The sequence below is a fragment of the Pipistrellus kuhlii genome, unplaced genomic scaffold, assembly GCF_014108245.1.
Source record: "Pipistrellus kuhlii isolate mPipKuh1 unplaced genomic scaffold, mPipKuh1.p scaffold_m20_p_2, whole genome shotgun sequence".
NCBI classification, from domain to species: Eukaryota; Metazoa; Chordata; class Mammalia; order Chiroptera; family Vespertilionidae; genus Pipistrellus; species Pipistrellus kuhlii.
The window spans coordinates 83,951,382-83,977,477 of record NW_023425515.1 but is presented as its reverse complement, the minus strand read 5'-3'; the positions used below and the strand labels follow the sequence as shown (position 1 = coordinate 83,977,477).

Sequence of the window (26,096 nt, the reverse complement as noted above, 5' to 3'; positions counted from 1 at the left end):
TGGCAACAGGTCGGTAGGGGAGGGCAGTTATGAGTGACCAGGCAGGCAGGGGAGGGCGGCTGGGGTGATCAGGCTGTCAGGGGAGCAGTTTAGGGGGTGATCAGGCTGGCAGGCAGAAGTGGTTAGGGACAATCAGGCAGACAGGTAGGAGAGCAGCTAGGAGCAAGCTGTCCCAGATTGTAAGAGGGACATCCTCTGAGGGGTCCCAGATTGGAGGGTGCAAGTTGGGCTGAGAGACACTCCCCACCCCCCATGCACAATTTTCAAGCACCGGGCCTCTAGTATAGTCAATAATATTTGAATAACTATTCATGTTGTCAGATGGGTACTAGATTTATTCACATGATCACTTATTAAGTTTTATAATGTCTAATCACTGGGGTGTTCACCCAAAACTAATATAATATTGTATGTCAATTGTAATTGAAAAGTAAAATATGATTTAAATTTTTAAAACAAAATTGGTAATGTGTACTGCTAATTTATTTTGTCTTAATTATCATCTTATTTTAATTATGTAATCTTTAAGTATTTTTATCTTTAATTTTTTGTATGTTACCTTGTTTATGTAATTTTAGATGTCAAAGTGTTACTCCAATTTAAAAATCATTGTACAAAGTGGGGCAAAAGTAAGTTCACAGTTGCTCATATGGAAAATACAATAATTAATAAATAATAATACAAGAATAAAGTCTGTCTCAGATATAACTCTTAAATCTACCTTTTCCCCAACCTGTATATATTTTGAATTACCCTTAGTCAGGAAAATATCATCTGTTATGTAATTTATAACTATTTATTTTCTCCTAAGTCTTTTTAATTAAATTTCTTAAAACTTCAGCTTTATTTCAATTCATTCAATTTTTTATGTAACACTTTGTACTCATTTCTTACTAATAACCATTCATTTCTTAATATTCATTTTCAATACCTTTTTGTATTTACCATTTTTAGCTTATTGTAGGACTGCATAGAGAGTATGGACAAATGGGGACCATATATAAAAAGTAACTATATCTTAAGCAAGAGATGTTATACTGTTCATCTAAGTTTTGTATTGGCCCCTCAAGTCCCTTATAACTAAATCTGCTACTTTTAACAAAATTAATTTTAACTTTTATTGCTAAATATCACTATATGCTATACTTCTTGAATATCAACCATTTATCACTCCTCATATAACCAACCATTAGTAGTTTTCAGGATCAATGGCTAAATTTCCCATAGTATACAATTTATTTTCACTCAGCTCTCTGTAACCTAAACCCAATGATTTCTTCCTCTATAATCAATGGTTATGGCCCATACCACATAATACCTGCTGTGTATTACATGATATAGGCCAAATCTGCTGTGTTTCTTCTACTGAAAATTATTCTTGATAGAAATTTTATTTAAGAAATAAAAAGTCTGAATTTTGTTCTGTGATTAAGTCAAGCATTTAAGAAAATGGTTTCTTTGGGCTAATTGTTCTCACTTTCAGAGAAGTCCCCCAAACTACATTTTTCCTATCTCTTTCCACCTACACTGTTTGTAATACTTGCTTTTTCCATTGGTATGTAGAACTGTTATTGTGAACAGTTCCAACTTATCATAATTACTCAATGACCTCCAAACAATGAGCAACATAGCCACGATATATCTGTTAACTACTGGAGATTATTTCTCTCCCCTTTGGCTGCTGGAAGTTTGCATGCTGGGCATGTAAAGAACAGAAAACTAACCTTTACTGAGAATCTCTAACTGGTCAAAGGATTTATCCATATAAACCATGTTTAATTTTCTCATTACACCAAGGTAGGGGTGATCATCCTCTAATTACAGATGAGGAAACTGAAACAAGAGATGTTAAATGATTTTTCATAATCACCAAGGCAGATAGTGAGGGGTTGGGACAGTGGTACAGATCTCTCTGACTCTTCCCCATTCCAAAACCTTGCCAAAGACCAAAGATTTAGTCAGATTATATTCCCAGATACAGCAAATGCACCAATGACTACAGTTCACACATATTCCCCTGACTCTCGAAGCTTGTAGCAATGTTCCACTTTACCAGCCTTGTAAACTTGCTTTTCCTAGAAGTTTCTTGCTCACAAATGCATTTTTAATTTATTAATTACCATTATAATGTTCATTTTGAAACTGTTGATTGCTAATGTTCAATACTGCTTTAGAATATTTTATTGCAGGTAGTAGAGATTATAATGATATAACTTGTTCCAAACAACCTCAAATAGCTCAAATTTGGCACCTGGACTTGTCACTAACATAAAAATGTGATTCAAACCCATTCACAGCCAGTTACATGAAGGATAAATGAGGAAAACAAAATAGAAAAAGGATATAAAAAGAAAATAAAGATGTAGATGTGAGCAGAGAATGAAATAAGCATAGTATAAACAAGTGAAAAGGTCAAGAAAATAATAGCTATACACAAAAATTAGTGTTACTCTGAATTATAAATGCTTCTTATTTGGATGTTCTGATTTTTTCAAAATATTATGATGTCCCATGTTACATGTCTGGTCCATTGGTTCAAAATGTGCCTCCTCTTTTCCTACAGCAGCAGCAGTTCTAGCCCACACGATGTCTCCACACCTCACCATCACCAAATCCTTGACCTTTCATATAGCAAGTGAATGAAAGAATAATTTCAAAGATTCTTTGTTTTAAAAACACTTGTTAGTCTTTAGCAATAGTTTATTAAAAGTGTATCTCTTTTAATGATGAAAAAGAAAAATATCTAGTTGAAGACAAATGCATGCTGGTGAATAAAATATTTGTTGTGTCTATAGATAAAAGACCTAATTTGTTTCTCATAAGCACTTCCTAAGACCTCTTTGAAGGTTTACAATCCCATTAAAATAGGACAGAAAAAATGATTTGGATAAATTGAAATGGCCTATATATTTCCACTGTTGCTTTTAACAGACAAAAGTTTGAAAGTGGCCCCGTTAACCTCTGAAGTGCTGTCATCACAATGGCTGGTGGCAGAAAAATACAATAGCCTCTCTGAAGCTGCAAGGCTCACTGATCACACCTGTGACTGCAGGTGGCTCTTCTTCTAAAAAAACACACACTTTCTTCTTTGGTGGGAACGACAGTTCCAGTGGGTCAGAGGGGACCACAGTTCTCAAGTTCAGTTTTATAATTCTGAAGAACTGGATTGTGAACATTGACAGGTTCCCAATGTAGCCTGTTAAAACAAAGGAGTGGTCTGCTTTCCCTCCATTCACACACCCTCTCACTCACTAAGTAGAGCATGAGAATTCATCTATTGATCTGTTTTGAAATCCTGTTTAAATAACTGATTTTAACACTTTGAATAGACATATAGTGAAATTTTCAAAAGGTAATCTTTAAAATACACTTGAGGGAGTTAAAATAAAATAAAATAAAATAAAATAAAATAAAATAAAAACACACTGTCACTGAGTGATTTTTTTGTTGTTGTTGTTACTTGTACAAATTACTTAGGAGTCTAGAAAACAAAACAAAAAAAATCTTAGCAGACAGAAGTATTTGACACAAGTGCACTTTTAAGGTATAAAATAAATAGAAAGCAAAAGGATATAATACATTCCTATATTGGGCAAGAGCTAAGAAAATTCTGTCTAAAATATAAAATGATATAATCAAAGCCCAACTGGTATATTACATTCAGTTTAGAATTCCACATTTAATTGAGATATAGACAAATTCAAGTTTGCTAATAAATAAGATTTAAAACCATGTAATGCAATAGGAAAAACAATTAGGGAGAAATGGAAATACACATTCTAAAAAATAAATTGTCCAGGGTATAATGCTCAATGCACACTATGTGGAAAAGTAACTGGATCTGGTTTGTGAGCTTCCACGGGTTACATAGGTAGATGGGTTTTTAACTCAATTTAAAAAGAATTTTCTAGTAGAAAGACCTGTCCAAATATGGAATGGCCTATCTCATGAGTTTCACACTACTGAAGATATCTAAGGACATGCAGAATAAGAGATGCTAAAGAAAAATTAAACTCCGATATTGGGGACTCTTTAAAGTCTGGCTGCAGAAAAATGCAATAGCTCTCTGTGATTGCAGCTGTGATTGCAGCTGAATTTTCTAGAAAGAGACACCCCATCCCACCCCCAGATTGATGAAGACACTATCTCAGAGTACAATAAATGCCAGCATATGACGAGCAAGTTAGCTAGTGGCAGAAATAAAAGTAAATAAGACAGAGCTTATAATTGCTTTTGTTGATGAAGAGTAAGGGAACACTCAAGTACAATAAAGGTGACAAATTTGCATTGTCAAAACCAGGATGCAATGAGGAAATTTGAGAAAAATCCTAACAAAAATCGTGTTTCTGGGAAAAGAGCAATGAATGATCTGCATTATGCCTAGTAAAAGCAAACACTTAATAACATGCATTAATCAATATAAACCCAGCAGTGATGGAAAGGAGACCCTAGATGATGAACCCAAACTTCCCAGTTATTATATAGGCAGTAGTACTCATTAGGTAGCACTTGTTATACAGGAATAGTCCATAAGACATTTATATTATGAAGATTTGCATATCTCCTGATTTCCATTTAAAAAAAAAAAAAAGCTTTAGAACAACACAGAGGTAACTTGTTTTACAGAATACAAAGATAACAATAGCTTTTAAGGTATCTGCTTCATCGAATATTTTGAGATCAGCATTATTTATATCTTTCTGTTATGAATTTAGTTGTGACTGCAACACTTTATAAAGAACTTTAATATAGGAGAAAAAAATCTTAACTCTAAAGTTGAGGATCAGCTCTGAACCACAATTATTTTAATTGGATAATCTAAGACTGCATGAACAGCACATCCTCTGATTTGACTAAATTTGAATACAAGTTACTCTTTAAAAATATATTTAAGATATTATTACCACCCTAACCAGTTTGGCTCAATGGATAGAGCATTGGCCTGTGGACTGAAGAGTCCCAGGTTCGATTCTGATCAAGGGCATGTACCTTGGTTGCGGGCACATCCCTAGTAAGGGGGTGTGCAAGAGGCAGAAGATCAATGTTTCTCTCATTGATGTTTCTCTCTCTATCCCTCTCTCTTCCATTCTGTAAAAAAACACACTAAAAATTAAAAATAAAAACTAGTGTCAAATGCCTATAAGAGTTAATATTTCATTTTAACATTTTTATATAGGGTGTCCCCCCCAAAATGTGTGCACACTTTAACAGCTGATAACTCAATTAATTTTCAGTCCTTTTCAGGTTTAACTGATTTGAAAAAAATGGGTGAAGCTAGACTAAGCTTAAAACAAACAAAATGTACTCTATCATGCCATTAGAGGTTTTTTGTGTGGTACATTGTAAAATTTACATTACAAAACCAGCAACAGTTGATGAATTAAGGGCACACAAATACCAAAGGAAATAATTCTTGATGTTTGCAATTCCATTGCTTCAAATTATCAGCTGTGTCTGGACAAGGACAATCATTAGTTTGAAAACAGACATTGACAAAAAAAAATTATTTACTATGTAGATTATTTTAAATTTTGAAAATGAACTGTATGTTAATAAACACTGACTTTATAATCATTCAAAGTATACAGGAAACTATGTATTTTTTTCCAGTCAACTTGTTTTTTATACAAAGACGCTTTACAAATTTAATTCAACTTCTGACTTTGAGATAATGTAGTTATTACCAAGTAGTTATAAGAAATGGTACAGAAAGATCATGTGAAAACTTTACTTTTTGGAAAGCTATGGTATAATATCACAGCCAATGTATTGGCATTGATAGAGTCAAGATACACAATTACATCACCAGAAGTAATCATCCTGATACCCTTTTATAATTACACTTGACTTTCCCACCACTATCTGACCCTTGGTGAACAATAATTGTTGTTTCTTTGCTTTTTGTCACTACAAGAAGGCTATGTAAATGTAATTATACAGTATGTCTATCCCCTTTTGGTGTAAGCTTTCTTCTACTCACTGGAAATTAATCCACATGTTGTATGCATCACTGTTGTTTCTATTTATTGCTAACTAGTGGCCCAGTGCACGAAATTCATGTACTCAGGAGGGGGTCCCCCAGAATGGCATGTGCACTCTCACAGTATGGGAGCCCCATGATCAATCACCCCTAAGATATAGGCCTTGTCCACCCATACAGGGATACTTCATGGGGTAGACTGGAGCCACGGGACCCATCTCCATGCTACAGAGCTGAAGGACCCCCCAGGTCTCGCTGTGCAGAGACGTGGGCCCCACCTCCACACGATGTGGAGCCGTGAGATTCCCCAGACCTCAACATGCAGAGCCACTGGACTCACCTCTGCACAGCGCATACAGCATCAAGTCCAGTCGCATGTGCAAAACTGCATACACAGCCTCCTTCCTGGTGATCGCTCATTGCAGTGTGAGGGTGTGACAACTACATAGGTTTTTATTAATAGGACTACAGGCCTGGTGCATGAAATTCATGCACAGTGGGGGTCCACCAGCCTGGCCTGCACCCTCTCAGATTCAGACCCCTCATGGGATGTCCAATTGCCTTTCACAATCCAGGATGGCTCGCTCCTAACCACTCTCCTGCCTGCCTCCTTGATCACCTCTACCCACCTCTGTCTGCCTGATCGCACCTAACCACCTCTGCCTGCCTGCCTGACCGCCCCTAACTGCTTCCCTGCTAGCCTGATCACCCCTAACCACCTCTGCTTTGCCCTGCACCCTGGACCCGGGCTTCCCTCCCTCTGGCCAGCTGCAGGCACCAAAGACTGAGGCCGGATTTGTCTGGGATGGCCACAGCCGTGGGGGACCACTGGCGGGCACCTTGTCCTTCTCCCAGGCTGCAGGCACCAGGACTGCGGGGTGGGCAGCTTATCCCTCTCCCAGGCCTCAAATTGGCTGGTCCCCATTCCTCTCTCGTGAGCTAATTTGTGCCTGGCTGGTCCCCATTCTTCTCTCCTCAGTGTTGAATGTCTGAGCTGTTATGGCATGATGGTGTGAGGGTGTGATGACCATTTGCATATTAGCTCTTTATTATAGAGGTAGAATTCCATGGTAGAAGTGTACCACAATTTGTTTAGCCATTCACCCTTTGAAACACATCCAGGCTCTAATTGGCTCTAATTAATAAAGCTGCTGAGAACATTCTAGTAGATATTTTTTTATGTTGAAAAAAGTTTTAATTTCTTTGGGATAAATACGTAGGAATGTGATTGCAGGGTTGTATGGTAGTTGTATATTTAGTTTTACAACAACCACACTGTTTCAGTGTTTATAACATTTTACATTTCCACCAGTAATGATCCAGTCTTCCTGCATCCCTGCCAGCATTTGGTATAGTCACTATTTTAATTTTAGCCAACATGATAGGTATTTGGCAATACTTTATTTTAGATTTAATTTCCCTAGTAACTAATCATGTTGAATATAAATACACACACACACACACACACACACACACACACACACACACACTAGAGGCCTGGTGCACAAAATTAGTGCATGGGGGAGGGGGTTCCTCAGCCCAGCCTTCACCTCTCTAATATGGAAACCCCTCAAGAGATGTCCAATTGCCCATATAGGCCAGATCCCTCATAAACTTGGCTCTGGCCACCCACCCCCTTGTGCGAGCACATCAATATGCAAACAGGTCATTATAGCAACACCCTCATGGACAAATTTGCATATTACTCCTATTATGTATAGATAAGTATTGATTTTTATAAGATGTTTGTTCCATCAACTAACATGTTTTTGCTCTTCCTTAGTCTGTTAATGTGATGGATGATATCGATTTTAAATATTAGCAAGTCTCATAACCCCATTTGGTTATGGTGTACAATACTTTTTATACGTTGCTGTACTGTATTTGCTAATACTCTACTAAAAATTTTTGTGTCCACATTCATGACTATATTAATCTATAGTTTCTCTTTTATTACTGTGTATCTGGTTCTGGTATCAAAACAATACTAACTTCATAAAATGAATTGAGAAGTATTCCTTCTTTTTTCTATTTCCTAGAAAAGGTTGTGTAAAATTAGTGTGAATTCTTAAAGTTTCATAGAATTATCCACAGAAAACATCTGTGCAGGTATATTTATTTTGAAAATTACAAATCAGATTTTTCTAGTTACACAGTATTCAAATTATCTGTTTTACACAGTATTCAAATAATCAGCTGTTATAAAAGTTTTTTAAGAAAGATCCATGTCATTTAAGTTATAAAATTTATGAAGGTAATGTTGTTACTAGTATTCCCTTCTTGTCATTTTAGTGTCTACAGAGTAACATAACTTAACAATTAAAGAGAATAGAAAAACTACTGAATTTACCCAGATTTTTATTCTTTTCATTTTCTCTTTCTCACTGATAGTCCCCTATTTCTCCTTTCTATTTAGAGAATTTCCCTTAGCTATTCTTTTAAAATAGATGTGCTGGCCACAAACTTTGTTTTCTGTGTGTTTTCTTTTCATCTGCAATTATCTTAATTTGGTCTTCATTCCTGAAGGATATTTTCTCTGATTTCTGGTTGATAACCTTGTAAAAATATCTCTATGTACAAAGTATTTTTATAATATACATCAGGCTTATAGCTTGTTTTCTAAAAGGATGGCAGAAAAATATACACCATGAAAAATAGTGAATATAACTGACCCACACTCCTAGACAGGGGATGAATTAGTTGAGTTCACAAGAACCTTCCAATTCCACACTCTATAATTCTAAATGATACCATTGAGGAGGATAATTTATCAAGTTAATTTTTAGACATGACTGTATTAGGATTCTCCAAAAACAGAACCAATAGGACACACACACACACACACACACACACACACACACACAGGAACCAATTCGTGTAGTTATAGAGGCAGAGAAGCCTCACAAACAGCCTTCTACAAGCTGGAGAACCAGAAAAACCAGTGGAATAATTAAATCCAAGGGGATCCAATGATGCAACTCAATCTGAAGCCTAAGGCCTGAGAACCACTGGGTGTAAATCGATGAGTCCAAAGGTCCAAGAACCAGAAGCTTTGGTGTCCAAGAGTGAAAAGATCGACTTCCCAGCTACAGTAGAGAAAAGAGAGAATTCACCCCTCCTTCACCTGTTTGCTGCATTGGAGTCCTCAATGGATTGATTGACACTCGGGCCATTGGTAAGGGTGGTTCTCATTATTAGTCTATTGAAATAAATGGTAATCCCTTCCAGACTTACCCTGAAGACAACCTAGAATTTATGTTTTTCCAGCTATCTGGACATCCCTTAGCTTTGACTAGTTGACACAAAAAGTTTATCATTACAATGGCAAAGAAGAATAAACTTTAAATGGCACTGAGAATCCTTAGCCTTTGATGTTGTAAATTAGTACTTATTTGCTATTTCTCTAGTTCATCTTGGTAAGTTTGTTTCACTTGGGCTCTGAAATTTTATTGATGGTATATATCCTACACTGAATTTTCATTGTATAAAGAGCTTAGAGATAACTTCGAGCCAAGCCTCACTTTACAACTGTAGAGTAAGTCCTGTGCTAGTAAAATTACTTATACAGTTAGTTGAAAAGTTATAACTAGTGCCAGGGAAATAGGTATTCCACTACTGAGTTTTAGTAAACATTATAGTATAATAAATCCACTCATCAGGCACTTTCTGAGCCTGAAAAATGAAACATCTTACCTTACCTAATATACTCCTGATAATTTCTGAACTTGTATAGTATATGCAATAGTTTTCAAAAGATAGCCCTTTAAATTATATCAAAATAATAAAAAATGTATAGAAAAATATTAGATTTATCATGTCATGTATTGTAAGAAAAATGCAATTTTTATTCACTTATTTTTCAAAAAAGGTCTCTTAAGAGTGAAAGCTTTAATAGTATTGATTTTATCCATTGATCTCTATCCTATAAAAACAAGAATGCATGTTTGACACCATGCCCCATCTCTACCTGTAGTATTCATTCTATACGAAATGCATCCTTTACATTATCCACATATAGTATACTAGAGGCCTGGTGCACAGGTTGCAATCCAGGACCCCTCGAGGGATATCAGAGAGCCAGATTCAGTCCAATCCCCTCAGGCCAGGCTCCCTCAACAATGCACGAATCCATGCACCAGACCTCTAATATGCATATAAGATCTTTGGTCAATCTCTTCCCACTCGCCCCTCTCCCCACCTTTCCTCTGAGATTTATCAGTGTGTTCCATGTTTCCATGCCTACAGTTTCCACTCCTGCATTGTGCATCTGCCCCCTGGTGGTCAGTTCGCATCATAGCTACCAGCCAGTCAGCCAATCAGTTGATTGCTTAGGCTTTTATTTATACAGATGAACTCAAATTTACCTTGGAAATGTATCTATTCATACATATGTATTAAGAAAATCTGTATTTTTTTCATTTAAATTTAGAATAAACACAATGGTCTTATGCCTCTGCTCTATCTATCCATGTAAAACTCAGAATAAAGAGAACTCTATATCTGACATACAGTAAATGTATAAAGGATTTATATTAATTAAATAAAATTGGCAATTTGTGTTTATTTTTGTATTTAAGAGCATATAGCTATAGTTTTATATTAAGGTAAAATTGTTTATAATCTAAAGGACCATGATAGTTAATTATATTCTATAATAGATATGTGACAGATAATGAGATAGGAGATTGGAACATAAATTATTTAGCACTTAGCACATTTCATGGGGGGGTGAGCGAGATAAGTACTTTATAAAATTATGACTTTATGGAGAAAAACTGTAAAGCAATTATATACATAATTGTTTGAAAATTATCCACTAGGTTAGAGGCATTCACATTTAGAAATTCTTTAGGGACTTAATTAAAGTAGAGAAAGTCATCACTTCTTAAAATATGATCAACACATTTAATTATGGTTTTGCATGTTTATTTTGACATTTTTAAAATGCACTTTAATGTGAGGAAACAAAATATTTTTTATTTAAAGTAAAGTTTTTTTCTTCTATACTTTCTTTTAGTAGGTCCCCTAGAGTAAGACTTTTTCTTCATAGGTAAATCAGCATAGTATTAAAATGTCATTACCATTAAGACATACACAAATTTATAAACAAAATATTGCCTTACCTAGGAAGAACTGGACTTCCTAAATCAGTTGATACTTTAGAAAATGCATACACATACCATGTTTCCCAGAAAATAAGACATTCTCCAAAAATAAGACCTAGCACATGGAAAAATAAGACATCCCCTGAAAATAAGATCTAGCGCATCTTTGGGAGCAAAAATTAATATAAAACACGGTCTTATTTTCGGGGAAACAGGGTATTCAACCACCAGGCTCTTCCAACCACAGCTGCAAATTGGAAAATGCCCTTTTGTTGCCTACTGCTAAATACAATTCTAACCATAAAGGCATTTTTGTATTCAAAACCCTTCAGGATACAGAAGAATCCCACCTTTAGTCAATGAACTAAAAACAGGATAATATCTGAGAACTATTCAGGACTTTTATTTGATATGGTACAGCTCATAACTAGCATGTGATACCCTGTTTCTAAGTCCTTGGTTCCCATATTTCTATCTGATAAGATCATGAAAGTATCAAATTCTGGCATAGTCTAAAGGGGAGAGGCAGCCTCAACTGTGAGAAACTCTACAAAGGATATTAGACCTCCATTTTCACCAGAACCATTAACATGCCTCTGTTAAAAAAAAATACACAATTGCAATAGGCTATAGTTTTGATTTAAATTGGTGTGTCACATACTAAATTTGCTTTTGAGAAAGCTTACTCCAGCAATATATTTGGTGATGACCTGATTCAACAGTGATCCCCCCTTATCCTCAGGGATATGTTCCAAGACCCCCAGTAGATGCTTGAAACTATAAAACTATACATGGTACTGAACTACAATATATATGTGTGTGTGTGTGTGTGTGTGTGTGTGTGTGTGTGTGTTTCACATGTGTGTGTGTGTGTGTGTGTGTTTCATATATATGTATATATATACAGACACAGGGTAGAGCAAAAGTAGGTTTAAAGTTGTTCATATAGAAAATAATTCAATAATTAATAATAAACTTTTGCATACTCACAACTGTAAACCTACTTTTGCCCCACCCTATAAAAATACCTTTGCATTTAAAGGACTCACTTTATGTCTTCTCTTTAGCATGTCTGAATTGCCAGCAGCACTACTCTTGCACTTGGGAAATATTATTAGATAAAATAAGAGTGACTTGAATGCAAGCACTATGATACACAAGTCAAACTGGAAATCAAGCTCACTATTAAGTGACTAACAGGCGAGAGTACTCTGACAAAGGAACAATGCACATGTGCGAGCAGGACAGACTGGATGGTGCAAATGTCATCACACTATCCCAAAAGACCCACCATTTAAACTTATGAATTATCTCTGGTATTTTCATTTAATATTTTTGGGCCACAGCTGATTGTGGGTAACTGAAACCACAGAAAATGAAACCATAGATCAGGGGGAATTACTGTATGTTCAGAGTTTGCAGAATGCATACATAAGTGGCTGGCATTATTTTTCTTTTGCACAGTGTCATTCTATATGTTCTTCAGCAGGACTGCTGGGTATCTACTTTGCATGCTTATTCCATGTCTTCACTTGTAATTTTCCATTTTCCCAGTCACCCTGCCAGCTTCCAGCATGGCAGCATGGCAGAGTGTTCTACCCAGTGGCCAGGAAGGACAGCAGGCACTGTGCCTCTCTCAGCACCCTAGGACAGTGGTTGACAAATTGTAGCTCATGAGTCACATGCAGTTCTCTGGCCCCTTGAGTGTGGATCTTCCACAAAATACCACGTGTGGGCGCACACATACAGTGCAACTGAAACTTCATGGCCCATGCCCAGAAGTCGGTTTTCGGCCTGGGCAAGTCTATTTTGAAGAAATGGCGATAGAACACTCAAAGGGCCAAAGAGCCGCATGTGGCTCACGAGCCGTGGTTTGCTGACCACTAACCTAGGACCTGAGTGTCTGCTGTGTTCATCCACTTCATTTCATCACCAAGCTCCTTGAATTCTCTCCTGGAACATTTTACTTCTGAAAAGGACTGGGGAAGGTAGTGAGCTGGGCTATGTCTGACAGTTTTTTGGATGTAACCACATAAGCTAGTAGATGAGCCCATGGTGAGACAGATTAGTGAGAAACTAGGAAAATTCCCTGGTAAAGTGGAATGAGGAAATTGAGACAAATAGCCAGAACAGCTGAGCAACTAAAAGCCAGGTAATAAGTCACAAGACCCTATGCTCTCTAAGTGCAGATCACTTAAACCTTGATAGTCAGTAAGTTAGATTACAAAAAACAATTAGATTCAGATTAATCCAAGGTGGAGGGAAAACTGACCAGAGAAGGACCCCAAATCTCATTATATCCTGACTACAATGAAAACTGACAGGGCAAATAGAAGCGGGACTCAGAGGGACCAATGCCTTGACACTTCCAAAAGAAACCTTAACAGAAACAAGACATCCCCCTCCCGGCCAGAAGGCAGAGTGGGAGTTTGGTGCCACCAGCTCGGAGACACATAAAATCCGAAAACTAACAGACCTCCTGTTTACTCGGACGCTTCATTTTTGCTTCTTTCACAGAGGAGCCTGTGCCCTGGCTTCTTCCTTTTTCTCTTCCTGAGTAAAACTTGTTTTGTTCTTACTCTTTGATATTTTTCTCACTCGTTGACATTTTTCCTGAAGGTTGACACTGGGAAGGTTCTGGATTGTGACCCGGCAGGACCAGGCCCCCTCACAGAAGCAGCCCATAGCAATGGCAGAAGCTAGAAGGACAAACTTCTGGTCAAGCAAACCCATGTTAGCTTTTTATAAGGCAATTATTAATAACACTCTCCCATAAAAAAATAAATAAATAAACTAAAATCAGGGCCAAACGCTATGCTGACAAGGAGAAAGTATGATCTTCATATTCATAACCATTGACAATATCAATGGCTCAACAGAAAAGAAGACTGTAAGAGCTAAATAGCCCTTCCTGCTGCAGTTAATCCAGGTACTATTATAAAAAACACCTTAACCTTATATTTAAAAAAAATGTCACCTGACTTCATTATTGGGAAAGACTGTACAATCTGATTTAGAATAGTCATTCTGGATGAAAATGTTTCCCCCTCAGAAGAGAGCATTATGAAACATTGTTTTAAGAAACACATCAGCCCAGCTGGCATAGCTTAGTGATTGAGCATCGACATATTAACCAGGAAGTCAGAGTTCAATTCCCAGTCAGGGCACATACCTGTGTTTTGGGCTGGATCCCCAGTTTGGGGTGTCGGAAGGCAGCCAGTCAATGATTCTCTCTCATCATTGATGTTTCTATCTCTCTCTCCATCTCCCTTCCTTTCCAAATTCAATAAAAAATATTTTTTTTTTTAAAAAAAAAGAAATATATCAGATGGCCCCTGACTAAAAATTTAAAAAGAGCAGAATAATTAATTCCATAATTATTTAATAAAATCCTATTCAAACATGAAGATTCAAAAAATAATAAATGGGAGAATATTCCATTTAGAGGGAGGAAGGAATTTACAGAAATAAAATCTTCCTAGTAATCCTCATTTTAAAAAGTTGACAGGTGACTTTTAGTTGTTTTAAACATTTAAAAATTTAACATTTTTAATGGAAATGCTTTGAAATTGCATTGCACATTTTCCTAGAATTTTAAAAAAGAAATTTTTGCAAGTGACCAAGATTTTCTAATGACTGACGTTCATTATGATCAATTATTACCCTGCACTGCAGCCTAACGATGCCCAGAGGGACAATCAGGGAGGGTGGAGCTGTTTGCGGTTGCACCTCAGTGCCTTGCACTGCTGTGCTTTCACTCTGGTTTCTGACCTTGATGGGTTTTCCCTCCACCACTGCTTTAGGCTGTGACTTCTCACTACTGCTAAAGATGGTGAATATGATCTTCCATTTACAAAACTGATCCTAATTCTGTACTTCCACCAAAAATAAAGAATTTAATGTGCTTTTTGAAAATAGTGTAAGACCACAAGGAGGAAAGATCTACAGCCACTGAGGCATGTATGTTGGTTCATGGGAGAGAAAAAAAAATGCTCTTGTTTTCTTGTCTCTAGTTGCAGTGGACTAGGCTAGCTAGTTAATCTGCCCACAGATGATTGTGACATTGAGATGGTAATGATCATGACAAGTGACTGGGATAAGTGTGTCATAGCATCTTCACAATCATAGGAGGAAGGCACAATTAGAATCTTATTTTACAGAGAGGGGGATTAAACTTACAAAGATTAACTGATGTAGGTATGGTTACAGGAAAAGTCCTCAAACTAGTGTTTCAGCCCAGGATGATAACTAGAGCTAAGGCTCCTACTCATTCTTTATGTTACTCTGAAGGTCAGAAACTACATTAAAGCTTCTAAAAAAAATTACTTACAACTTAGACACAGGTTTTAAAAGAAATGGTCACTGAATTTTAACTATGTCAACTTCTTTAATGTGTGTATATTTTGCTTTATTGAGCTTGCTCTGAAAAGGCCACATTGTGTTTATCTGCTACTTAAAAATCCAAATGTTAACATAAACCTGCTGACTGGTACTATCATACTATCACTTTAAGTTTATAACATTCCCATTGCCAATTCCCCAAAATTGAATTACACTATGTTGTGTTTAAGTTATAAAAGTATCATTGTCCTTATCATATTTAAGTCATTGCTTAATTTACACTTAATTTTGGAAGTTCAGTAGAATCTCACATTCACACCCCAAGGCACATCTCCGAGTTCAGAGACAGCCCTGAAGGCTCAAGAGTCACATTTATTCCACATGTGTGTTCCTTTGGTCTGCACAGTGATTTCAAAAGAATTAATTAATTTAAGACATTTAAAAATGAGATTTCATATAAATTGTAAATTACTGCCTTCTCTTAAAGAACCAAAAGATTGGTTTTTTGGGGTTTTGTTTGTTTGTTTGTTTTTTAGCTAGAAGTGTCTTTTGTAGCTTTCTTCATTGAACTCAGTACTAAAGAATAGGTAACTCCACCAAATCAATACTTTGCAATATTATTTTCCTAGCAAGCAAATTTGATGCTGAAAAGTTTATGAGACAGGGAGAAAAAAACAGAGACTGCTTTAAATAAAATATTTTCTATAAGTAACAATAACTTCACTTTCACATTATATACTATATAAACAAATATACCACTAAACAACAAATGTTTTTTTATTTTAAATAGAATTGATATTTTTCTTATATCTTTATTGCTGAAAGTATTACATATGTCCTATTTTTCCCCCATTGACCTCTTCTAGCCTGCCCCACCCCTGCTGCAGGCCCTCATCCCCACTATTGTCAATGTCCATGGTTATATATATATAAGGTCTTTGGTTGTTCCCTTCCCTCCCTCTCACTTACCCTCTCTTCCTCACCAGCTCTCTGAGATTCTACAGTCTGTTTCATGCTTCTATGTCTCTGGATCTATTTTGTCCAAACATTTATTTTGTTCATTAGATTACACATTATAGTGAGATCATGTGATACTTATCTTTCTCTGACTGGCTTATTTCACTTAACATAATGCTCTCCAGGCCCCTCCATCTAAGGATAAGAGATCCTTCTGCTGCATAGGATTTCATGGTGTAAATGTACCACAGCTTTTTTATCCACTCATCTGCTGATGGGCACGTGGGCTGTTTCCAGATCTTAGCTATTGTAATCTGTGCTGCTATGAACATAGGGGTGTATACATTCTTTCTGATTGGTGTTTCTGATTAGGATATATTCCTAGAAGTGGGATCACTGGGTCAAATGACGGTTCCTATTTGAGAAAACTCTACACTATTTTCCACAATGGTTGCACCAGCATGCATTCCCATCAGCAATGTACTAGGGTTCCCTGTTCTCCACATCCTTGCCAGCACTTGTCATTGATTGATTTGATGATAGCCATTATGACAGCTGTGAGGCAATACATCATTGTGGTTTTAATTTGGATCTCTCTGACAATGAGTGACTTTGAGCATTTTTCAAATGTCTCTTGGCTATTTATATATACACTTTGGAAAGTTACATAGTAATGAGTATAATGGAGAAATATCAGGCAAGGACAGGAGGTAGGGAATTATAGGAAATTAGAGTTATTTTATATTGGTGATCAGAGAAATATGGTTAATAATGTATGTATGGACCTAGTCTTCAAACCAGCTGGCCCTTTTATCACTATAATCATCATGGTTATTATTATTTCACAGAGATCAGGTGAACACAACTGGACAGACTGCAGTCAGCCTTGTGTGTTATCCTCACACAGTATCAAGAACAGAGATTCAGTCTTTAAAAAGTTGATTATTATGCTGCTTTGTTTCTGAAACCCTTGGGAGAAAATGTTAAATATAATGTAGCCCAAGTTTTACTGATTTTTTCAGCATACATAATTTTTAAAGGCTACATAGGCAAAGGTCAAATTTTGGAGACACTTTAACCTGAAAGGAGAAAAAAAAAGAAAAAGAAAAGCCTTGAGGCTAATAGCTTCTCTCAAAAACAGGAAGAAAATAAAAGACTGAAGACCTGAGGGAAAACTAAATAGAACTATCTCAACATCACAAACTGTGAATGGGAAATTCAGAAGTTAGAGAAAAATGTGCCTGTCTCTAATCTAATGAATGGGGAAAGTAACACTTAAAAATGAGTAAATTTTCTATTACTTATAAATATGTATCCTTCCAAAAATCATGAGATATGTACATTTCCTAAAAATAATTGTCTCAAAATAACATGGGTTATTTGCTACATAATGCTAAGAAATCATTCAGCTTGGAAATCATAAAATAACTTCAAAACTGCTAGTCCATATCCAAGCATACAGACATGCTTAAACAAGCTGTTTTGTTACACACAGATTTTTAAAAATCATATTTTTATGTATATCTGCTTATTTTAAAAAGTCATAAACAAAACCCAGATGTGCTTATAGACTCTTCAAAATTCCTAGACTTAAATGAATAATCATTGAATAGGAAATTTCAGACCATTTTCACAAGCACTTACCATTGTCTTAAGCTAACACGGCTGTCTTTACAGCAAAGCATAATAGTTTCAAATGTAAGGTAAATTACCAAGTATTATAGAATGTTCTCTTTTAGTGAGTTTGGATTTGAGAAGGTGAATTCTATAGGTGAGTAAGACCTAAACACTGAAGATATTACTGTGATACCCCTGTGCACCTTAATTTTAGACTTGTGGGGAATAAACAAGCAGATAATAGCAGGAACAAAGTTTATACAAGACTGTAATCCTTACCCCTGTGCTGAGCTCTGCTTCAACAGAAACCTTTCTGCTAGGCTCAGTAATCTCACAAACCCTGTTAGAGAAGCTACATTTCCACTATTCAAACTCAGATCCAGACCGATTAAGTAAATATAGCAACTTTCTTAATCTCTTTCTCAAAAGAGAATTAGTCTGCCCGAATTTTGAATCTAACTCTACTTTCTTTGAAATAGTAGATTTAACCATTTTTCTTTGCAATATTCATGTATGTGTATGCAAATAAAATAACTTTTATGAATGAAATCATTTGTAGCAATTAAATCAAAATGATGAGAATTTTTTCTTGATATTTTCCCTCAAATACTTTCTCTAAGCTGAACTTTCTTTGAAAGCAGTTAATTCAAATTGATTGTTAAAATGTCACCTTTGCCCTGAATTTTTTTTTTAATTTTCCTCAAAACTTCTGATAAGTATATCTCAAAAGTTTTTCAAGCAAATGCACCTAGTAATTTTCCTAGGATATATGAATCTACAACTTTTCCAGATAATACCAAATGTTTTCAAAGGTAGTTGTACATATTTACCTTTTCTATGCTGTTTTCTCTATATTACCGTGGTATTTTTACTATAACCAAAAGAGTAATTGTTTCACCCAATGGCATATGTGTTTTTATTTTATTTTATTTTTTATTTTAAGAAAGCTGTGAATAGCATATAACTTTAAATTTCTTTTTAAAATAATAAATTTAAAGGTTTATAATCATGTTCAGCTTAGTGTTTAAGTATCTTGCTGGCCATGAGGGTGTCATACACTCATTAGCTGATATATCAATGCACAAAAAGTGTTAAAATTCATCATTAAGATGATGTAGTATCATATATAATATGCTATTTTTCTTAGAATATTAGCATCTATATTCATGATGATTTATCCCAGGAATGCAATATTGGCTTAATATTGAAAACCAATAAAAGAATTCACTGTATTAATAAACTTAAAAAGAAACACCATAAAATAAGAATATTTCAGATCCAAATAGTTACTCCAAGAAGGGAAAGCCCCCAGGAATTTCATTCTAACTTGTGGGAAAAACAGCATGATTAAGAAGCCCCAAATATTACAATGTGTGTACTAGGTATATTCAACATAATTATGACACACACACAAAAAAATGGATTCACTTTTGTTTCTGAAAGAAACTCTAATAACTCAAGATAAGAGTAGAATATATTCTTGCATAATATTTACCAATTATAAACCCATGACATATTATTATACTACTTTAGTAACCAGATGCAAAGGCCAGGGGAAAAATTAATATTATCATTACTATGTCTTTAAGATTCAATATCTTATCTTTAAAAGAAATACTCAATAAAAAAGTGGTATTCATTTGAAGCTGTAGTAAGATTAAGGCAAAATAATTGTTTAAGCTCAATGAATCTGAAGTCTTGTTATTTTATCAAGTACATTTAATAGTTATAGATATATATGCAAAAAATGAATTTAAAACTGAGACTTCTAAATTATATCCATTATTTCTTATTCTAAAAACTTCTGGAACTTAGAGGTGACAAATATGTCTGAAAGTTCTCTTTGCCAACTAAAACAAGGACAACCCATCTCAGTTATGAACTGTCATTAGTAATTTAGCAGAGATAGAAGGCAGTTCAGCCGAGTAGACAGAAAATTAAAACATGGGCAGCTCCTGATTGGAAATTTATTCATAGCAGGTAATGATATAGCACAGCCAGGATCCCTGGCATTACTCAGAGTGAGAGATTTAATTCAGAAAACTTTGATGATGGTTCTTGAATCAGAGATTATAAATGGTGATAGGTTGTGACATACAGATAGGATGAAATGAGCATCAGCAACATGTCTCTACAGAAGCTGATTCTATATAAGATCAATGTAATTTCAAAGACTATTACAAGTTTAAAAAAAAAAGAGGCTTAGGTCTTAGGTAAACCATGTACCATTTTCATCTATACTCTTCAATGGAGTATAATATTAATCAACATATCTAAGGTAAGGATAGGAAAATAACTCATTTTAAAATATGAAATATTCATTGTAGTTTCTGAATTCATCTGACTAAGGAATAAACCTAAAATTATAGGCAAAGTAGCTATTCTATGGAAAAAGTCATAATAAAGGCTTGGGTTTCCTTGTGCATATTCAAATAGGGATTATTCATCAGAGGCAGTTACATTCAACTTATGTCATTTACCTTTATAAAGAAAGTAAATAACTCTCTACCACAGAAATACAGGCAAGAAAAATCATATTCCCACATAGACAGGCATTACAATACATTTCTTTGGAATTTGTAAAGTAGCGTATCCAGTGTGTGAGGCCAACTTGTTAGATATGGGAATTTAAAACGTAGCCTTAAAATTATTTAATGTTCCTTCCGTTGAAAGGAGGGGCCTGTGTCCCTTACCCTCTGAATCTGTAACTGTCTGACCAATAGTTTATAGCAGAAGTTATGTGTCAATTTCCAGATCCAGACCTTAAGAAATGTCTGCCTGTATGTCTATCTTTTGAAACTCTCACTCTTGTGAGATAATCAGGAAGTCAGTGGAGAGGGCTAAAATGGGAGGAACTGAGGTCCTTTTAATCTACAGCCATGGCTGAACTCCCAGTTGACAGCCAGGGTCAAATGCCAGTCAGTGAAGCTCACTTCTTTAAAATGAAGGCTCCACCTCTGAATTAAGTCACTCCATCAGACATAACATGAAAAAGAGAGTTGTCTGATGGAGTGACTTAATTCGGGGGTGGAGCCAAACCATAGATATAGAAACAAAATGAACAACTACTGTTGTCTCAAGTCACAAAATTTTGGTCTGGTTTATGAAGCAGCAAAGATAACCAAAAGAGCAGAGTAGGATTTGAATCATGAATGCTCATTATAAAATGGCTTTCATATTACAGGAAAGCAATGCTACATTACATATGCCATAACCAACCAGAATAAAAGGAGGGAAATATAAAAAGCCTGATAAATGTCATCAGGCTAATATACATTTTGTCAATAAAGTTTTTAATAAATTGCACATAATGCTGAGAAAATAATTTCAATAGCATGAGGAACTATTTTATATATTGAAGAACTAAGTATGTAAGAAAATTAACTTTGGTGATATATTTTGGCTTTGTAACCAATAGTATAAAACCTACATAAGAACTACTACTTCTTTAAAATTTGGAAAATTTTGTTGTAAAATAGAGCAACATCCAGAATAAAACAAATTCATTGTTAAGAGGAACTAAGCCTATATGACAAAGTAAAAAAAATAATAATAAAAAATAGTAAAAATAAATAAGCTAAAACTCTAATATACATTATCAAAAGTAAGCACTTGAGAAAGATTAAAAGTTATTTTAATAACAAAAGAAAACATGATTAAATAAAAAAATTTAACTATTGATTGCTATAGTAGAAATTCTTAAAACAATTATGTATAATCCCATTTCTTTAGAAAGTTAATAACATGAAATGGACTTAGAGTTTATGGTGCAGAAAAATATATTATAATAAATATTTTAGTAAAATACAGAATAATTTTACATAATAAAATATGCCCACTTAATGTATTTCTTTTTAAAACACAGTTCTACAGAGGAATAGTTGCTTCATAATCAAATTTAACCATTTTATGTATTTATTTCATAAGGCACAGTTCTACAGGATATAATTAAATCTTATTCACCCAAATATGAGCCAGAGAATTGAATTAATTATATTTCTCTCCATAATCAACATTTATAAGATTTATTCAATAATGTAATTAGTGGAGTTATATCACAAAATTAGAAAAGGTTTAGTCCTTTTCACTAGTTATAAATCTATACTATAAAAGGTAACACTGAAAAAGATGATTAAAACACCAAATACCTTTACAGAGAGAATTGTATTATTCCACCACCTTCTTAAAATGACAAAACTGAGAGCCAGAATGATTAAATGATTTATAGGAGAGTGAAACTAGGCCTGGAACCCTGCCACCCGCTTTTGCCTCCTGTGTCTTTTCTCATACATTATTCTGCTTCAGCAGGCATGAGTGATTCCTATATGGCTATGAAACACACAATCATATAGGTTATAGGATATTAAGAAAAGAGTTTTAGCGAAACAATTTCATCCATATAGAAGTCACAAATTTATACTGAAAAACTACAATTCTTCATTTCATCAAATTTATTGCTGAAGCATTTTTCTACACTACTCATTTTCCAGTATGTGAATGTTTGTATAATATAAAACATCCAAATATTAATTAAATTCTTTCCAAAACACTTATTATTAAAAAATTTAGCTGAAACAGGTTTGGCTCAGTGGATAGAGCATCAGCCTGAAGACTGAAGGGTTCCAGGTTCAATTCCGGTCAAGGGCATATACCTCGGTTGCGGACACATCCCCAATAGGGGGTGTGCAAGAGGCAGTTGATCCATGATTCTCTCTCATCGATGTTTCTAACTCTCTGTCCCTCTCTCTTCCTCTCTGTAACAAATCAATAAAATATATATTTTTTAAAAATTTAGTTGTACCTTACTTTTAATATGCCTGATAATGATTTTCATTGTATTTTTCCATATGATAAATTGTGGAACAAGTTGAGAGTATTTTTGGCTTTCTAAAAACTTTTTGCCATATCATGATAGTTAGATTTAATCACTTAAAATACCCAGTTTTTAATACTGGTAAAAGAAATCAAAGATGCGTTTAATTTTAAGAAACAGTTTCAACACTATAACTTAGCTTATTATCTTTAAGATGAATATGAGAATAATACTTACCGTGCATAAGTGGTTATTCAGAATAAATAAAATGTGTGGCTATATAGCTAAAACATTTGACACTATGCATGACATAGTATATTGCATACTAATAAGTGTCAGTTCTTATAATTATTTAGCTATAGTCAAAAACATGTTAATATTATTAAGATAGCAAAACATGAGGTATAATTTTTTTAAAATAGCCTACTTAAGACAATATGTATGTGTTTATTAAAATGAAACTTGCTATGGTTAAGTAAACCTAATAAAGTAGTCTTTTGATATTAAAAAATACTTCACATTAATCCTTTTAAATGGGAATATAATCAATATATTTTAAATAGCAAAAGATTTGTAAAACTAAAATTTAATCCAATTTACCATGAATTTATGTTATAAAAAACAAGTCCAAATCCTAAACATTCTTCATAAAATTATAAAAATTCATTTTAAGAAATTAAATATCAAAACAGTAACAACAACAAAAAGAAATTAAATATCAGTGAGGGTACACATACAATGAATTTAGTGAAATCCATTTTAAACAAAGAGAACATTTCAATATTACAGGTACCTACCTGGAGTACGCAAACAATCGACTATCCCAAAGATCATGATTTCCTCTAGGTCCAGAATGAAAATAACAGGAATCTGTCCCATCAAACATATTCAATCCGTCCTCTGAATTTTTTGAAGCATGGCTGTGTACCACATCTAAGAGGACTGTAATACCCATCGAGTGAGCTGTGTCAACCAGTTCTTTTAGCTCTTCAGGAGTTCCATAACGGCTAAAGATAAAGAACACAGCAAAAACAAGATTGCATCATATTTAAAGCAAACAGTCAATCACTTACTGAGAATCAACTGTTTTACCAGCATTGTACAACATACCTTAGATATGCAAATGCATCATAATACTTTGATACAAGTCAAAGTTGCTTAATATTTGTTATTTAACAAAGGCAGTAAAGAAGTAGGAGCAAGGCATATGAATAATTAACAAGAAAAATGCTCAGAGAGGAAGAGCAGTGGGGACAGACATGAGAGAGAGGCATTTGAAGAACAGAAAATTGGCAAGTGTAACGCATGGAATGATCAAGAAGAGGATGAGGTCAATCAATCAAAGGACTTGTATGCATGAATATAAGCATAATCAATGGACACTGACACTAGTGAGGTGAGGGTATGTACTGGGGGTGGGAGTTGCCAGGGAGAGGTCAATGGGAAGAAAAGGAGACATATGTAATACTATATGTAATACTTGAAACAATAAATAATTTTTTTAAAAAAAGATTAGACCAAAGTGATGGCCAAGACACAAATCACATGGCGTCTTATGCACCAATAAAAGACCTTTGACTTTTATTCTGGAAGGAAGTCACTAGTGGGTTCTGTGCAAAAGAGTGACATGACCTAACTTTTATTTTTAATGGTCATTCTGGCCACTGTGCAGAAAATAGTTCATGTGTAAGGAGGGAGGTAAGTCTATGGAGATGAAGGAGGACAAGAACAAAATAGAGTGACCAGTTAAAGACCTATTAAAATAACACAGGTAAGAGAGAAAAGCAACTTGGACCAGAGTGATAGCAGCTGAAGAAGCCAAATATGGAATACATTTGAAGTTACATGTGGCTAGGTTCTTTCAAAAAACAAGAGTCAAGTACATTACACAAGTTTTTGGCTTGAACAAGTGGAAGATGGTGATGTCATTTTACTGAACTAGGTAAGATGGAAGGAGGAGGAGATTGAAAAATCAGGAACTTAATTTGGAAAATGTTAAGTATTAGATATCCCAATGTCAACTAGACACTAAAGTTTACAACAGAGATCAGGACTAGAGAGTTAAATTTGGGAGTTGGCATATAAAGTATATTTAAGCTATAAAAATGGATGGGACTTAATAAGACCCCAAGATGCTTCATATATATAGAGAAGAACTGAGCACTGGGAAAGCCAATCTTTACTGGTTATGAAGAGCAAAGGAAATAAGAAAGAAACAACAAGAAAGATGGGAAAAACAATAGGGGGGTTTCAGTATATGAAAACCATGGAAAGAAAAAAGTTCCAAGAAGGTGTGAATAACCAATTGTGCCAAATGCTATTGACAGTACAAGTAAGGGCTCATCTTTTAGACGTGACAGTGTGGAGGCTCTGAGAACCCTTGACAAGAGAAATTTCAGTGAGGAGGTGAAGAGCCTTCTTGGAATGAGTTTAAGTAAAAGGAGAAGTGGGATTACAGAGAGTAAGTAAAGGTTATTTATTCAAGGGGAATTGCTCTAATGAAAAAGAGCTAAATTGAATATAAGTGGTTTTTCCATGTCTTAAATTCTATCTACCTATTCCCCAAGTTAACTTTTAATTATGCTTTAGATCTCAGTTCTAACATCAGTTCATATCTAATGTAATATGATCAGACATCTGATTCTATACTATGACAGTACCCTGTTGTTTTCTTATTTGCCTCTATTACAGATAGAAATCCTAATATGTAGGATTATTGGATTCTGTCTATATGCCACCACAGTATAATCTCCTGGAGGCAGAGACAATATTAGACTTGTTCAACTTGTGGTCATTCAGGTCAGCACCTCTTCAATGGCTTAGGACCCCTTATGTCTTTCTGCCCAGAACCACATTCTTTTGATTTAAGCCTGGGAAGAAGGATAGTCCTTTAATATGTAGTATATGTGCTACCAATGGACTCCTCAGTCACCTTCCTATATGAGTCAATCTTTTTCCATAAAAGGATGTGACCTCTTGCAATGACTTCCATAAGACATGACTTACTAACTAAAGCTTGGGCTCCCAAATACATGAAAATTTCAACAGGTAACTACATATTCATTATTAGAATTGTTTCATTAAAAAAAAAAAATTAAATCAAGGCCAACCTCTAAGGCGGACACAAGTATCTATGAGCTTAATAAAAAACACTAAGTTTCTGTTGACTCTGTTGACCCTAAAATAGTTTACAAAATAACATAATATAAAATGTAAAAATTCATTTTATTTTGTTTTTGCTCAGGAAAAAAAAAAAAATGGATATAATGGGTCTTTCATTTTA

At 34.8% G+C, this 26,096-nt stretch overlaps 1 protein-coding gene and 1 long non-coding RNA gene across 3 annotated transcripts in view; both read right to left on the bottom strand.

Annotated features, from left to right (window-relative positions):
- Positions 1-26,096, bottom strand: part of GBE1 (1,4-alpha-glucan branching enzyme 1) — a 285,247-nt gene that overhangs the window by 122,332 nt on the left and 136,819 nt on the right. For both annotated transcript variants that reach the window (XM_045584062.1, XM_036444398.2), the window contains one exon: positions 23,611-23,820. In XM_045584062.1, the coding sequence (XP_045440018.1) occupies positions 23,611-23,820 (210 nt within the window). The remainder of the gene's footprint in view (positions 1-23,610; positions 23,821-26,096) is intronic.
- LOC123652655 lies at positions 12,591-13,561 on the bottom strand. Its single transcript, XR_006742103.1, has 2 exons — positions 12,974-13,561; positions 12,591-12,729 (listed from the first exon to the last, which is right to left on the bottom strand). It is a non-coding gene; the product is annotated as an uncharacterized LOC123652655 (long non-coding RNA).